Source organism: Eptatretus burgeri, chromosome 10 (genome assembly GCF_056783735.1).
Source record: "Eptatretus burgeri isolate ZD-2024b chromosome 10, Ebu_testis_v1, whole genome shotgun sequence".
Taxonomy (NCBI): domain Eukaryota; kingdom Metazoa; phylum Chordata; class Myxini; order Myxiniformes; family Myxinidae; genus Eptatretus; species Eptatretus burgeri.
In genome coordinates, this window is record NC_140970.1 from 26,649,768 (window position 1) to 26,664,651 (window position 14,884).

General features: G+C 42.0%; 1 protein-coding gene across 5 annotated transcripts in view; it reads right to left on the bottom strand.

Annotated features, from left to right (window-relative positions):
* LOC147018129 (voltage-dependent L-type calcium channel subunit alpha-1D-like) overlaps positions 1-14,884 on the bottom strand; it is a 140,881-nt gene that overhangs the window by 4,421 nt on the left and 121,576 nt on the right. For all 5 annotated transcript variants that reach the window (XM_085897487.1, XM_085897488.1, XM_085897489.1 and 2 more), the window contains 7 exons: positions 13,160-13,251; positions 7,495-7,645; positions 4,861-4,988; positions 3,832-3,928; positions 3,593-3,695; positions 3,010-3,111; positions 596-720 (listed from right to left, as the gene is read on the bottom strand). In XM_085897487.1, coding sequence (XP_085753613.1) covers positions 596-720; positions 3,010-3,111; positions 3,593-3,695; positions 3,832-3,928; positions 4,861-4,988; positions 7,495-7,645; positions 13,160-13,251 — 798 coding nt within the window. The remainder of the gene's footprint in view (positions 1-595; positions 721-3,009; positions 3,112-3,592; positions 3,696-3,831; positions 3,929-4,860; positions 4,989-7,494; positions 7,646-13,159; positions 13,252-14,884) is intronic.

Here is a 14,884-nt window from a genome sequence, read left to right on the forward strand (position 1 = left end):
TACGAAATCATATACATTTTAATAATATAGTCATAATACTAATAATTACAAAGTAGCATACCTCATGTGACTTCAGAGATTGTTTCCTTTTGATTCGGCTGTCCATGTTTGGCGGGAAGTGATAATACGGATCAAAATATCACCACACGGGCCGCATGCGGCTGCGGGCCAGAGATTCCTCGTGCCGAGTTTAGAGGATGTTATACTTTTGAGAATGTACTTTGTCGCAGGGTGCCAGAGATTAGAGTAAGAATTTGGAATTTGACCACTGTGCCAACAGTCATTGACTGCTCTTGTAAAAGACACCGTGGGATGTATAACATCCACCATCAAATGCTTATTGGACCGGACAGCGAACATAACAGCCTTCCGAAGAATGGCACACTCATTGATGCAATGCTATACCCCTGAAGCACCAGGAGGACAGTAAATAGTTCGGCATAAAAATCTGACGAGACAACTCAAAGGCAAGTCTCCCACGAAAGGGTAAGAATCGGCATTTCTAGCAGATCTACAAGTGATCTCGCTTTCAATGGGCTGTTCCAAAATCAGCTTTTTGAATGTTTTTTTTTTTTTTTACTTGGTTACAACTCACCATGAGTTCCAATGCATTCTTGGTACCCAAACCAAGCATCCCTTGCTCTTTACGCTTCTTAAACCTCCGATAGTAATCTTGAATAAGGAAGGTGGCATAAAGCTTCCCGACAGTTACTTCATCATCTGGCAAGGACAGACACAGCCACAATGTTAGCACCGCACTGTTTTTCATGTCGCAAACAATGGGCTATCTACATGTTATGTATGCAAAAAGATGGAATTTTATCTCTTCTCCATATCCCCACATCCCACATCCCACTACCCTACTCCCCCTGATTCCACACCACTTCCTTTCAATATTGTTTCTCTCAATTGAATAGCTCCTCTCTTTGGATATATATAAATGTAGATTGTCCTCAAACAAACATCCCTTTGGGGGTGTTCAAAAAGTTCTCACGAAAACTCATCACTAATTTTATCTTTCAATATAAACTACATTTTACGAATGAGAAAAAAACGTTAATATGTATTTCCTTGTATCGAAGAAAAGAAACCTTGGCCCGGTTTCTTGTTCTGATAACTTCTCGAGAAATGCGAAACGTGGTGAGGAATTGACAAAATGGAGAGAAAGGTCTCGAGAAAAGGAGAGTGTGGGAGAGTCGAGGATGGGTTGGAGTGGGGGAGGGATAAAGGTGGGGGTCAATATTCAGGACTTTACAAGCATCAGGCGTTAGGTGTTATGGACCCTTCAAAGGGGAGGCATCACGTGCCTCTCATGCTGATGGTGAGAACCGTCATTTTCATCACAGATTATGATTAAAGAGATGTTGTGGTCATAACAAGCACACATTGCAGTCATGTGATGCATCCCTAATCCCCCTTGGGAAGTACACAATATCTGGCATACACTGCCTGCAGTATAAGTCGATGATGAAGACCACTTGGTGTTGAAATGTCAGACCTGATCCTTGCCTCGAGGGACAGTCATATTAGTTGGTGATTTTTATGTGTTCCATTGCTCTCATGCAACCCACATCAATATTACTCACCAACTTACCTCTCCTCACCAGTGGCAGAGTGATTTGCACTGTGTCAAATACCCTTGCGGATGAGCTCTATTTGATATGACCCAAAAATGGATTAAGGGAATCCAATTGGAAATTTCAAGTGGCAGATTAAAGCAAGGATCTTATTATTTATTTCTTATTAAAACCAACCAACCAGTGTTGTTAGATTAGCCACAAAACAATATCCTGAAAGTTGATGTTTCCTGGTTCACACTCTCACTATGTCTCTTTGAAAGGACCATCTGGAAACCCCCACCCCAATTGACCAATCCTCTTGAAGAAGTCCTTTCATTCAAGCATTTGGGTCTCACTATCTGCCATGATCTTTCCAGGAAAAGTCACATTTCCAAGCTGGCCTCCAAAGCCAGTCGCCGACTCGGTATCTTCTGTCGTGCAGTCCTTACTCGGCACACCTGAGCTCTTAACCACACATAAAGCTTTCATCCGCAGCCTGATGGAGTACTTCTCTCCTCTATGGGGCTGGTGCTCCTGCCTCTCACCTTTATCAACTTCACGCTGTGGAAACCAAGGCTTTTAGGATCATTGGTATCTCCCACGTTGAAGCTGAGTCTTTGGGTCTCTCACTCTCTCACCGCAAGCAGGTCGGTGGTCTTTCTGTCTCTCGCTCCTACCATCTCCTCTCTGGCCTTGCCCCCTCTGCTTTGTCTGATCTGCAACCCCCTTCTGGTGAAACTGCCAAAATCAAGAATCACTGCTCACCTTCACTCTTTCATTCCTGTTTTTCCCCCGTCTCTAGAACAAACTCCCACGCTCTCTTCAATCCCACTCTTCCCCACAGGTCTTCAAAACACCACCATCTCATATCTTCCCCCATCCAAAATCATGATCTTTTCTACCCCTGTTAATCCACTCCAAACCCACCTCTAAATTCCCCGCTTTCCTTCCTGAAAGTCCCTGTAGTGTCCATCTTGTCTACCCTGTGTACCCGCCCCATCCCTCTCCCTTCCACAGATCTCCTTATGTCTCTGTTCCCCACTGTTTTATGCTTCCCTCTCCCACTCCTCTCGTCTCCTGCTCCCCTTGTTATATGTTCTGTGTGTTAGCTCTTATACGAGCCTCGACAAGGCATACAAAAAAAAGAAATGCACCCCCAAGCAGATTGGCTGTACTCTCATCAAAATGTATATTTCAAACATTCTGTTTCTGCAGTCATGTACAATAGTGAAAGAAATAATGGTGAACATTATCTCCTCCAGTCGAAAATATACCTGTGAGGCTTGATCACACTCACAAGTATTGATCAGACAACACCGTGTGAGTTTCCTGGTCATGGCAAACAAAACTCACACGGTGTGTCTGATGAATGCGAGTAATTTCAGCTTCCTCAATGCTGCCTGGGGATCCCAGGATGTTAACCTTGCTTAAGTTCTTATATCATCCTCACCTTCAGAAGGAGGGATCACCTGGTCTAACAGTGCCAGGCTGGTTGTCTTCCAAATCTTCTTTATTATTGCCCGGAGTTCCTCATTCACTTGGTCGAGATTACCTGCACATAAAGTACGTGGTGCATTATGCACGTGCAGGTGTGCTTGATTTTGGCATGGATATGATTTCTGCTCAAAATGCTGCTCACACCCAAGTTTTTGACAAGCATAACAAGGGGTTTGCGTCCGTGACAAACCAAAACGAGTAACTATTACATGACTCATCAAATCATATACATGATCAGGGGTGTATTCCATTACCAATCAGCTTGTAGAGTGCTCGCCAAGTGGCTCAGCACTTCACTCAAAGCAAGCATTCCAACAAAATGGTTGCAATAAGGAACGACTGGCTTGGCAAGCGATAGCAAGCTTATTGGTAATGGAACACGCCCGAGGGATCATGTTTTTGGTAACCTAATAAATATGTAGCTATCGGAGTTCTACCTACAGGTGACATCAGTCGCAACTTTGTCAATTTCCCAGCTGCGTCATTTTGCCAATACAGTTAAATTAGTAGTAACATCCTATTGAGATCCGTCTAACCTTCTCTCTTGATCTTGAGAGATGTTCGCACAAGAGCAAAGAGCGTGGCATTGTACGTCACCGTGCCATCATGGTTCAGTGGCATGTTCATGGACACCAGTTTCTGTTGGAGAGTACAGTGGGATGCTGTGAGCCAAAGTCATGTCAAGGTGAGCTCAGGAAAGGCAGTTGAAATAAAAATGGACGTGTAAATTGAAGTGTACCTTTTAAAGGTGGTGAAGTAAAGTAGATAAGCATACCTTGCATGCAAGCCGCCGTGGACACAGTTTGCCAAAGCCCAAAGGAGGTTGGATGTGCCGCAGCAGGGCCACCAGGTCTACATGCTTTATATGACCTCTGTCCAAAAAGACACAACGCATATCATCGTGTGGGTAACAACTTCTGGCAATGACAGTTTTCCCTGCCATGTGTTGGTTATTTGAAGCATGTTGTGCTTTGACATGTCCTACCTTGTAGAACTGACCACACTGTTCCACAGTTACTTTTTTTATCTCCAAATGTTTATTAATGGCAATAATGTTTTTCTTGTAATATTTGGAGGATTTTTGGTGGTGGTGGTGGTGGTGCTGTTTCATAGATAGCATTTGGTGATTTTTCATAAGTTACCTTGAGGGCATTCAGCACACCACTGTGTATGGATTGTCTGGTCATGTAGAGTGAGGGCAGGTAGTTTACTCTCTCTCCCTGAAAATAATGATTCAGATGGGTTTTTATAGACAATATGACGGTAAACATGTTCATCCTCCTTGATCAAGTTTAGTTTCCAAAAGCTTCCATTATAATTATCGATCAAATTTGAACATGATCTCTCGGCCAATCTGGTGTCCTCACCAGTATGATATCCATCCATCGGGACCATACTCTGTGCAGAGCATTGGTTCTGCTTAAGCAGTCTCCTTGGCTATTGGGCAAAATCCTGGACGGGTCGCCACTCCGACACAGTATACCAGCAAGCTGGCACTAATTTTGCCGACCGAGGAAGGATGACAGGCAGAGTTAACCCCACCTACTATTAATTCCACAGCTGAGCGGGATTTGAACTCAGGACCCTAGGATCCCAAGCCAACCACTCGAACCATTAAGCCAACACCAGGCATAGTATGACATCAAAGAAGATAAAGAGTATCTGAGAAAGTTATTTCTACAGGCTGAATGTACACCCTGCTGCAACAGGTTGACATATGGATTGAGGTTACGCAGTCATCGAGGTACGCTTTCTGAACTCACCTGCACACCTTTACACAATTCTGCATGCGATGGATACTTACTTAGCCTGGGGGTCAAACTCCGCCCAAACTCGAGCAAACTCCTCCAAGTGATGTGGTCCCAGTATTGACCAATCCCGTGTGAGGAAGTCAAAATTGTCCATTATGACAGCAACAAACAAGTTGATTATCTGGAAAAGTGGAACGGAACGTGCAAGGGAAGCACGCCGGAGAGACATACAGGTAAGTTTCATCCCGCAAAATAATATTTAACAAAACAACCACAACTTTGCAGTTTTAATAATAAAAAAAATGGTTTTCTTTACCAGTGGTGTAATTCATCATTTTCCTGTTTGAAGGACATTCAAAATATAAAATTTGATATTATGAGACGAGGGCATGTGAGATGACATTCTGATTCTGATGTACCATACTCTGTTCCAGAGCAACAGTGCTGCTGCAATAGTTTCTTGGTAAGGGTTACACTGGGAGGTTTGCCATTGCCTTCCCTGCAGTAGTTAGGGTAGGAATTTGTAATTTTTGTTTTTCATGGTGCCGGCGATAGCTCTCCTATTCTTTGTGAAGGATAACGTGGGATCTTGAACGTCCACCAACGAATGCTGGCAGATGAGACGCCCAAATGAACGTCCATCCGAAGGACGGCACACACATCGACGGATCGCCCGCCCTACCTGTAAAACACCAGGATGACAGTTTATACTTGCTTCCAGATTCAAAGTTCAAATGTCAGTGCACACAGCTCTAAGCTTTCCTGTAAGCACAATTGATGTTCAATCCAGACGGATAATTATGTAATTCCTTATGTGCAGGAATGTTTCACAAAGGTATGTCCTTCCTTCCTTCCATCTGTCCGTCCTTCTAAAACGAAGAGAACCTTTCCACTCCACCGTGTTTAATTCCAAAGAGTAATTATAAAAGGTTCTAAAGGGTAATTCCAAAGGGTATTTCTAAAATCTAAATGGTTCTAAAGGGTAATTCTAAAAGGTTTCACTTGTTTCTCGGCTTTTGCCCATTTCATATTAAAAATGCCAAACTGAACTGCTTCCTTTGGACACAGGAGCAATTTTTTTTTTTGATTTTTCTTTTTTTAGCCTAACACTGTGGAATGGAATTGTTTGACATTTTTATTTTTGACCAATCTACTTCTATACAATTGCGATTTGTTACCATTCCATGGTGCAGGTGTCAGAAATTGTTTGGTTTGTGAATATAAATTGTGAATGGGCCTACTTCATGTATAGTTAGCTTTGGAATGTCGGCAAGGATAATTATTGGTTGTTGGAGTTGACAGCCTTGGGGGAAGAAGGTATTTGTTACATTTGTAGGGGGGAGGGGGGTAAATATTGCCTGTGAACAGATAGAAGTGTATAAAGTAGTATAGTCCATGTACGAGTAGTTAGCTCATCTCAAAAAGCAGGCAACACTCGCTTAAGGATAGTCTTGGTTGAATGTGCACCATACAGGGGATGGTGCGTAGTAATAATTAGTTAGGGATGATGGTTAAGACAATCATACATGCAAACCCCCCCCCTCCCCACCCACTTTGTACTCTCTCTGGGTGAGGCGCTGAGGTGAGGCCTAAGCGAAGAGAGAGAAGGGCAAAGCTTGGATCGCCTCCCAAGAGGGGGAAGAGTTTTTGGGACCTCTACGGACAGTTCGCGAGAGTCGCAGTCGTGACAGAGTAGGATTGGGTTTGGCACCAAAACAGGAGGAGATCATTTGTTGAGGAGAAACAGTTGCTCTGTCCGTGGTGCCTGCCTGCCTGTATGCCTTCTCGTGTTCTTGCCTTTGCCCTGTTCACACTTCGTCGTTCCTGTTGGCCTGTTCGTCATCCCTGGTTCCTGCCGTGTGCCTCTGTCGTCCTGCCCATGTGTTCCATCATCTGCCTCGTTGCCTGTTAGTCTCCACTGCACAACTCAGGCCTCAGCCGGGTGTGTGTATCCTTCCGCTCCCCCGTCTGTGATCGAATCCGATGTGCGGCGCCTTCTTGATAATTATTTATTAAATCCATAGTCTTCTCTTCCTAATTTCACCGTTGTATCCCTCCATCGGTTCAATCTTCCCCCGTTATTTAGTTTGGGAAATAAACCCCCATTCTGAAAAAGTTAAAGCCTCATGTGCTTCTCGTGATTCCTGCAATTGACGTGTCCTGGGGAGTAAAAGCTAGTTCGGTTCATTCGTCCAGCATCAGTATTAATCGGCGTAGACATGACAGCACGTTGTGAGTGCATTGGTGTTGTCCTCGTGCTTCTTGGGTGTTCTCGCTCTCTTGGGGTAGTGTTACTTTATGCATTTGAATGTCGATACCACATATGAATGGATGTACAATTTTGAACATCATTATCACTATCGAGGTGCCCTGACAAGAAAAGACTGAAATGATGAATTATGTCAGGGTCCTTGACTCATGACTCGGGCGAGCAAAAATGTTTCTCTATGTTGTTTTGTAAGGAGATAGGATGTAGGTATCATTGAGCGTGCCGTGAAAGTGGAGGTCTGTCTGCTCATCGTAAGCTGAAGGCGTTCTACCTCCGTCCTCCCTCCTACTCAGATAGCATACATAAGCTCTATTTTTCTCCGTCGCATTTAATCTTTTAACTTCACTACATCTTAATTTTATTGTTCTACTTCAATGCTGCAACAATGACTTACCGAGTGCCAAGATGATTTGCTTACCAGGAAGACACAGAACATGAAGAAGGACACAAAATAGATGACAGCGAACTTTGAGCCACAGCCGTCAGAGGCAACACCAGCTTCTGGGTGACACGGCTGAGGGGGTTTGCAAGCCAGCATAATTTCTTGCCATGCCTCTCCAGTTGCACACCTGTACATGCACGCACGTCGCACAGGTATTCCCTGCCATAGCTTTGGGGTGTTTTAATAACCTTTTGCCAACCTTTGAATTTAAGGAGCTACTCATGCAAGTATTTAATTTTTAAATGGTTTTGAGGTGGTTGTCGTTGTTGTTATTGCCATACTAGTCTGCAGGCATCAGGGCCCCGATGCCCAGTCATGAACATTTCTGTCGCTCATAATTTTACCTCCCAAACAGGTCAGTGTTCCATCACAGGGTACTGCCAAAGAAGCCCTCACCTGGGGCAGGAATTAAAAATTTGGCCAGGCTACCAGCATACAATGACCTATGCAACAGTGAATAATCCTGACCTTATAATAATGCCATGCCTGCAAAACACCACGATAGTAGTTTATAATCAGACTAGACAGCTCAGAGGTGAGCATATAACCTCGTAGATATGCTGAGATGTAAAACATTTAGCCAAAAGGAAAATTATTCCACTGATGATTATTCTTTTTTTCGATATTAACTTGTTTTCTTCCGTCAGTCAGATCGAGTCCTATCATTCATTACACGTAAGAAAATGACAACATTAACCAGACTTGGTGATGTAATAGTTGGAACATCCTGTCTAAATCTGGGAGGTCAGTGGTTCGAACCCTGGCCCAGGCATACCAAAGACTTCAAAAATGGTTTGTGTTGCTTCCTTGCATGATTTAAAAAAGGATAGATCATAGACAAGTAACCATCAGTTGGAAACCATTGCAAAGGATTGATGGGCCTAATGGCTGACTGTGTTGAAGTTCTTTGTAAGGGATCTCATGTTAAATATCAGATAGATTAAAAAAGTGCATGGGACTCAAACCTGTACTTGCAGAATCATGAGAAATTGGGGCTCGTTTAAATTTTGGGAAGGGAGGGCAGAAGAGGGAGGGCAGCTTGGGAATCTTGGGAAGGGAGGGCAGCTGCTCCATGATTGTGGATGGACTATGACGTTACCGAACAAGACCTACAGAAGGCTGCTGTACTCGAGTAATCACGCAGTTCAACTCCTTAAGTTGAACGTCCACTTTACAATGTTTATATAATGGTGCCAAGTTGCACAGACCACCAGATTGCCACTGTGTATTGTTTCTCATTAACCTCCGCCATCGAAGATGGACGGAGGTTGCTGTTTTCACCCCTGTCTGTTTGTTTGTTTGTGAACAGTATTACTGAAAAACTCCTGGACGGATTTCGACGAAACTTGGTGGGGGATTAGGTATGGTCCCAGGATCATGCCATTAGATTTTGGACTTAGTCCAAAGTCCAATATGGCCGCCATGACGGCCATTTTGAAAAAATATTTGAAGACCACAAGGGAAAAACCAGAGATGTCAGGATAAGTCAATTTTGAAGAAACTGAAAAACAAAGTTTCAAGACTTTGGTGGACTGTTTAATAACTGTCATATAGATTTCTTTTCCAGTAAAAGGAAGAGTGATGATTGGCCGATCAAATTAAACATGTGGCATTTGCCAAGTTTCTGTGTTATTTAATTTAAGAGCAAAGAACGAATCAATGTTGCAAACTGACATCACTGGTTATTCCCTTGTTTAATAATTGCCATGCAATTTTAACCCAGGATGTGTAGCAAATTCATGCTTGTTGGTTATTAGCATACATTACATGACTTTGGTGATCACAGATTATTTTTTTCAACATTAAACGGTCATTGTTTTTTTTTGTTTGATTGGTGTTCAACGCCATACTCAAGGGTATTTCGCTTATATGACGACGGATTCTCCATTTCTTACTCCGTACGACTTAATATGATGGAAAACCGGGAGGAAACCAAGGATAAACCACCCCCGCGATAGCCGAAGTCACCTCATGTCACTCCCTCATATACCTAAGCAGGTTGATTGGGCGGTGGGTATATCGAATGAGGATGGGTACTCAGACGCGCTAACCATTAAGCCACAGCGTGGGTCCCATAAAAGTCACAATGAAGGTTTGACCAGGTTTGAACCACGATATGCACCAACTACGGAGCCCATTACATAACCAAATAGGCCATTGTCGTGCTCAGAGTTTAGGCTGTGATAGTTTTACAACCTTTTATAGCTTAGTTTCTCAACTCTGAGTATTATGGTGGAACAGTTAACATGAATGAAAGGGAGATAACCAGGAGTAAAGTACTGACAACTCTGGGTTTCTACTTGTTCAGCTTTGACAACACTTGTTTTTTCATTGCACGTCTAAACTTTGTACCATATAAATTATGTGACACCCCTGGTTATTTGTTAAAGTAATATTGTGAGAGGAAACCTTATGTTGCCAACTATTGGCAGGTGCAATAACCCTGAGATTTATAAAAAGTGACATCTCTGGTTTTCCCCTTGTGGTCTTCATTTGAATTTTTGTTTTTGCATTTCTACATGTTTTAAGTGATTTCCAACCAAAAAAATATATATTTGTTAGAGAAAAAAAAAAATTGCACCTTTTTTTTCAAAAAAATTTCGATTTTTTTTTTTTTTGGCATTTCTGCATGCGCGTCAATCTAGTTTAGTTTATTCAATCGTGGTTCAGTAGAGTCTGATCCGTTTTGACCTACAATGAAGAGGACATCAGGTTCACTTAAGTGACCCAGCAGTATTGGCGGCGGAGGTTTTGCACTCGACTGAGTGCCACCCCTCAAGTTAACCTCCGCCATCTTCGAAGATGGATGGAGGTTACTGTTTTCACCCCTTTCTGTTTGTTTGTTACTTACGAAATCTAAGGATTTCGTAAGTATATTGATGACTTCCGTTTCTGTTTGTTTGTTTGTTTGTTATCTTGCCAAAACGAAGTTTTTGCAAGATATGTTAGTCAGCTTGTATGTTTTTTTTATTTTATTTTATTTTATTTTATTTTTTGTTTGTCTGTAATCACGTATAAAAAATTCTGCAGAGCACAGTTATCATTGGAAATTTTTGTAACTTCGCATATCAGAGGCCTATAGAGGTCCCTTTCAGCGCACAAAATTTTGAAGGTCAAGGTCAAAGGTCAAGGTCACTTTGTCGCAAATCAGGGGAGTCGACGAAACCCTTATTTTCTGAGTAATTTTGATCGGATCGTCTCCAAACTTTATGGGAATGTAGTATATGGTCTGGCGCTCAGCTGATTAGTTTTTGGTGGCGATTGGCCTTGACCTTCATGGTTAGCGCCTGTGGTCAAACATATTTGACCCCAAGGTCAAATTTTCAAGTTTTAGGAACCATATCGTGTAGTACCTCAAATTGAACACCTCGATGAGTGCTTTCTAGATATATCAAGCATGAGACATTATTACGTCATTTGGTGACGTTATGAGGCAAACACATATTTTTCATGGTTACTCTGTAGAACGATTCTCATCGGAATCTCTCGTAGGCAGATATTCCTCAAGGAGTCGCTCCTGGTTTGTTTGCTTGTTTGTTTGTAGGCACGATAACTCGAGAACGGAAGAAGTTACCAATGTCAAATTACACCACGTGATTCAGGAGGGTGGTGGTTAGCGCTGATTAGATTTTGGTCAAAATCAGTCAAAGGTCAAGGTCACAGTGAGGTCAAATATTCGATTTTTGATGGTTTGGTGCAGATAACTCGAGAACGGAAGAAGCTACCAATGTCAAATTACACCACGTGATTCAGGAGGGTGGTGGTTAGTGCTGATTAGATTTTGGTCAAAATCGGTAAAAGGTCAAGGTCACAGTGAGGTCAAAAATTCAATTTTTGATGGTTTGGTACAGAATCATGGTAGAAACTTCTGGTTTGCGTCGCTACCTTCTCCAGAGACAGCTTTTATAAGACAAAGTCAGAGGTCAAGTTGACGATTTTGTAAGTACCAGTCTATGACTGCTTGTTACTTACGAAATCTAAAGATTTCGTAAGTATATTGATGCCTTCCGTTTCTGTTTGTTTGTTTGTTATCTTGCCAAAACGAAGTTTTTGCAAGATATCTGAGTCAGCTTGTATGTTTTTTTTTTGTTTGTTTGTTTGTCTGTAATCACGTATAAAAAAAATTCTGCAGAGCACAGTTATCATCAGAAATTTTTGTAACTTCGCATATCAGAGGCCTATAGAGGTCCCTTTCAGTGCACAAAATTTTGAAGGTAAAGGTCAAAGGTCAAGGTCACTTTGGCGCAAATCAGGGGAGTCGACAAAACCCTTATTTTTTGAGTAATTTTGTTCGGATCGTCTTCAAACCTCATGGGAATATAGTTCATGGTCTGGCGCTCAGCTGATTAATTTTTGGTGGCGATTGTCCTTGACCTTCATGGTTAGTGCCTCAGGTCAAACATATTTGACCCCAAGGTCAAATTTTCAATTTTTAGGAACCATATCGTGTAGTACCTCAAATTGAACACCTCGATGAGTGCTTTCTAGATATATCAAGCTTGAGACATTTTGACGTCATTTGGTGACGTTATGAGGCAAACGCATATTTTTCATGGTTACTCTGTAGAACGATTCTCATCGGAATCTCTTGTAGGCAGATATTCGTCAAGGAGTCGCTCCTGGTGGATAGCAGCTCTGTTCACCTCAGTGTGACCTTAAAGAAGTCACATGTGGTCACCTTTTGGCAAGATACGGGTCACCCTGCGGGTGACATTGGTTTATTTGTTACTTACGAAATCTAAAGATTTCATAAGTATATTGATGACTTCCGTTTCTGTTTGTTTGTTTGTTTGTTTGTTTGTAGGCACGATAACTCGAGAACGGAAGAAGCTACCAATGTCAAATTACAGCACGTGATTCAGGAGGGTGATGGCTAGTGCTGATTAGATTTTGGTCAAAATCGGTCAAAGGTCAAGGTCACAGTGAGGTCAAATATTCGATTTTTGATGGTTTCGGACAGATAACTCGGGAACGGAAGAAGCTACCAATGTCAAATTACACCACGTGATTCAGGAGGGTGATGGCTAGTGCTGATTAGATTTTGGTCAAAATCGGTCAACGGTGAAGGTCACAGTGAGGTCAAACATTCGATTTTTGATGGTTTGGAACAGAATCATCGTAGAAACTTCTGGTTTGCGTCTCTACCTTCTCTAGAGACAGCTTTTATTAGACAAGGTCATAGGTCAAGTTGACGATTTCGTAAGTACCAGTCTATAACTGCTTGTTTGTTTGTTTGTTTGTTTGTGAACAGTATTACGGAAAACCTCCTCGACGGATTTTGCCGAAACTTAGTGGGGGGTTAGGTATGGTCCAAGGATCATGCCGTTAGATTTTGGACTTGGTCCCCCCCCAAAAAAAAATTGTTTGAGAATTTTTTTTTGCATTTCTACATGTTTTAAGTGATTTCCAACCCCCCCCCCCTCAAAAAATGGAGAAAAGAACTATAACTCCGTCAGCATTGTTGACATATTTAATGAAAAAGATATAAGGTTCACTTGAGTGTCCCAGCAGTATTGGCGGCGGAGGTTTTGCACTCTCCCGAGTGCTCCCCCTCTAGTTGATCACTGTTTTTGAGGAAAATATGGTTACCAGTGTCAGGCAATGTCTTGTCGCAAATGGTGATGCAGACTGTTGACCTCACCTGAAGAGGAGCAGCAGTGCCTGAGAAAATGTGCCAAAGTTGGTATTCCTGTTGATGTGAGAGCCATCCCGCTCTGCAATTTTCCCAAATAGCTGTGCAAAAACACACCGACATCGTGGCTACCACAATGACTTGACTACCACCATCATGTACGACATATTTCTTGAGCCATGCATTTTTTTTTTTACATCGACAACTGCTGCGAAAAACAAAAATCAATTTGCTTCTCTCATGCACAATGCTGCACTTTGGCCTCCATTTCCCACATCATGAATGCCTGCGTTCGCCTCGCAAAGCCATTGGTTTAGAATTTCGATTTGATTTGTCATCCAGGTATTTATAACAATTTCCAATCTCTTGATTTTTAAATAAAAGAAAAGCCATTGAGATAGTCATTGACAAACTCCATAAACTGGATATGAGTGTATTCCACAGCATTAGAAGAACAGGTCTTTTCTTTTTCAATTGCAATTGTGTATAATGTAATTGCAAGATCTGTTTAAAAAAATATATACATATATATATATATATATATATATATATATATATATATATATATATATATATATATATATATATATTTCATATGAGCATGCACTCTCGCTCTATAACACTCTGACGTGAAAGGTGTTGTTAATTGTAATAAATTACTAATCAGTATGGATGATTGGAAGAGTAATTGGGAGTAATCATGGTGGCCTGATAGCACTCCCATATGAAGCCCCCTGTGGCCCATGCCGTGAGGCACCCGTGTTAAAATCGCATGTACCATGTGTGTTTGGACATTGTCGACTGGTGTCATTGTCATTCATGCAATAGTACACCGATGCCTCTTAATATCTGTGTCCTGCTTGTGTTCATGTACAAACTCATCCGTGAGTCTGACGTCATTATCAAACTAAATTGATTCATTTTTAACCTTAATTACAAATCACCATCACATGCACAACAAAATAGTACAGAACGTTTTCATCTCTGGTACTATAATTTCACAGGTATGAGGTCTATGTAAGTTAATAACTAACACACACACACACACACACACACACACACACACACACACACACACACACACACACACACACACACACACACACGTTAAGGCCATTCTTCCCTGCTGGAGCAGGGGGTAGCACAATCTTCCATCATGATTCCGTTTTTGAGACGATGTTTTTATGGCCGGATGCCCTTCCTGACGCCAACCCTTTAGTTGCTCTTATGCGTAAGGATACGGTGTACCTATTCTAAACCACGGCACACACCGGCATATCCCATCAAGCTGGTACTCATTTTTGCCGACCTCAGAAGGATGACAGGCTGAGTCAACCCCACCTGATAATAATTCAACACCTGAAAAGGATTTGAACTCAGGACCCAAGGATCCCAAGCCCACCACCCTAACGAACAATTAAGCCAACACCAGGCATGTAAGTTAATAATGAGATAATTAAACCAACACCAGGCATGTAAGTTAATAATGAGATAATTAAACCAACACCAGGCATGTAAGTTTCTGACACATACACCATAGAATGGTAACAAAAAAAATCAAAAAAAAATTGCTCCAAAAAAAGGTAACCACCTCACCGCCGTCGAGTCTGGCGTTTCACTCAAGCCGACTGGCAGGGTCTCCAAGCATCTATCAAACTTATAGACTGGTCGTCTATCACTACTTTCTCCAACATCAACTCATCCTGGGAATTCTTTCAAAGAAACTTGCTCTCC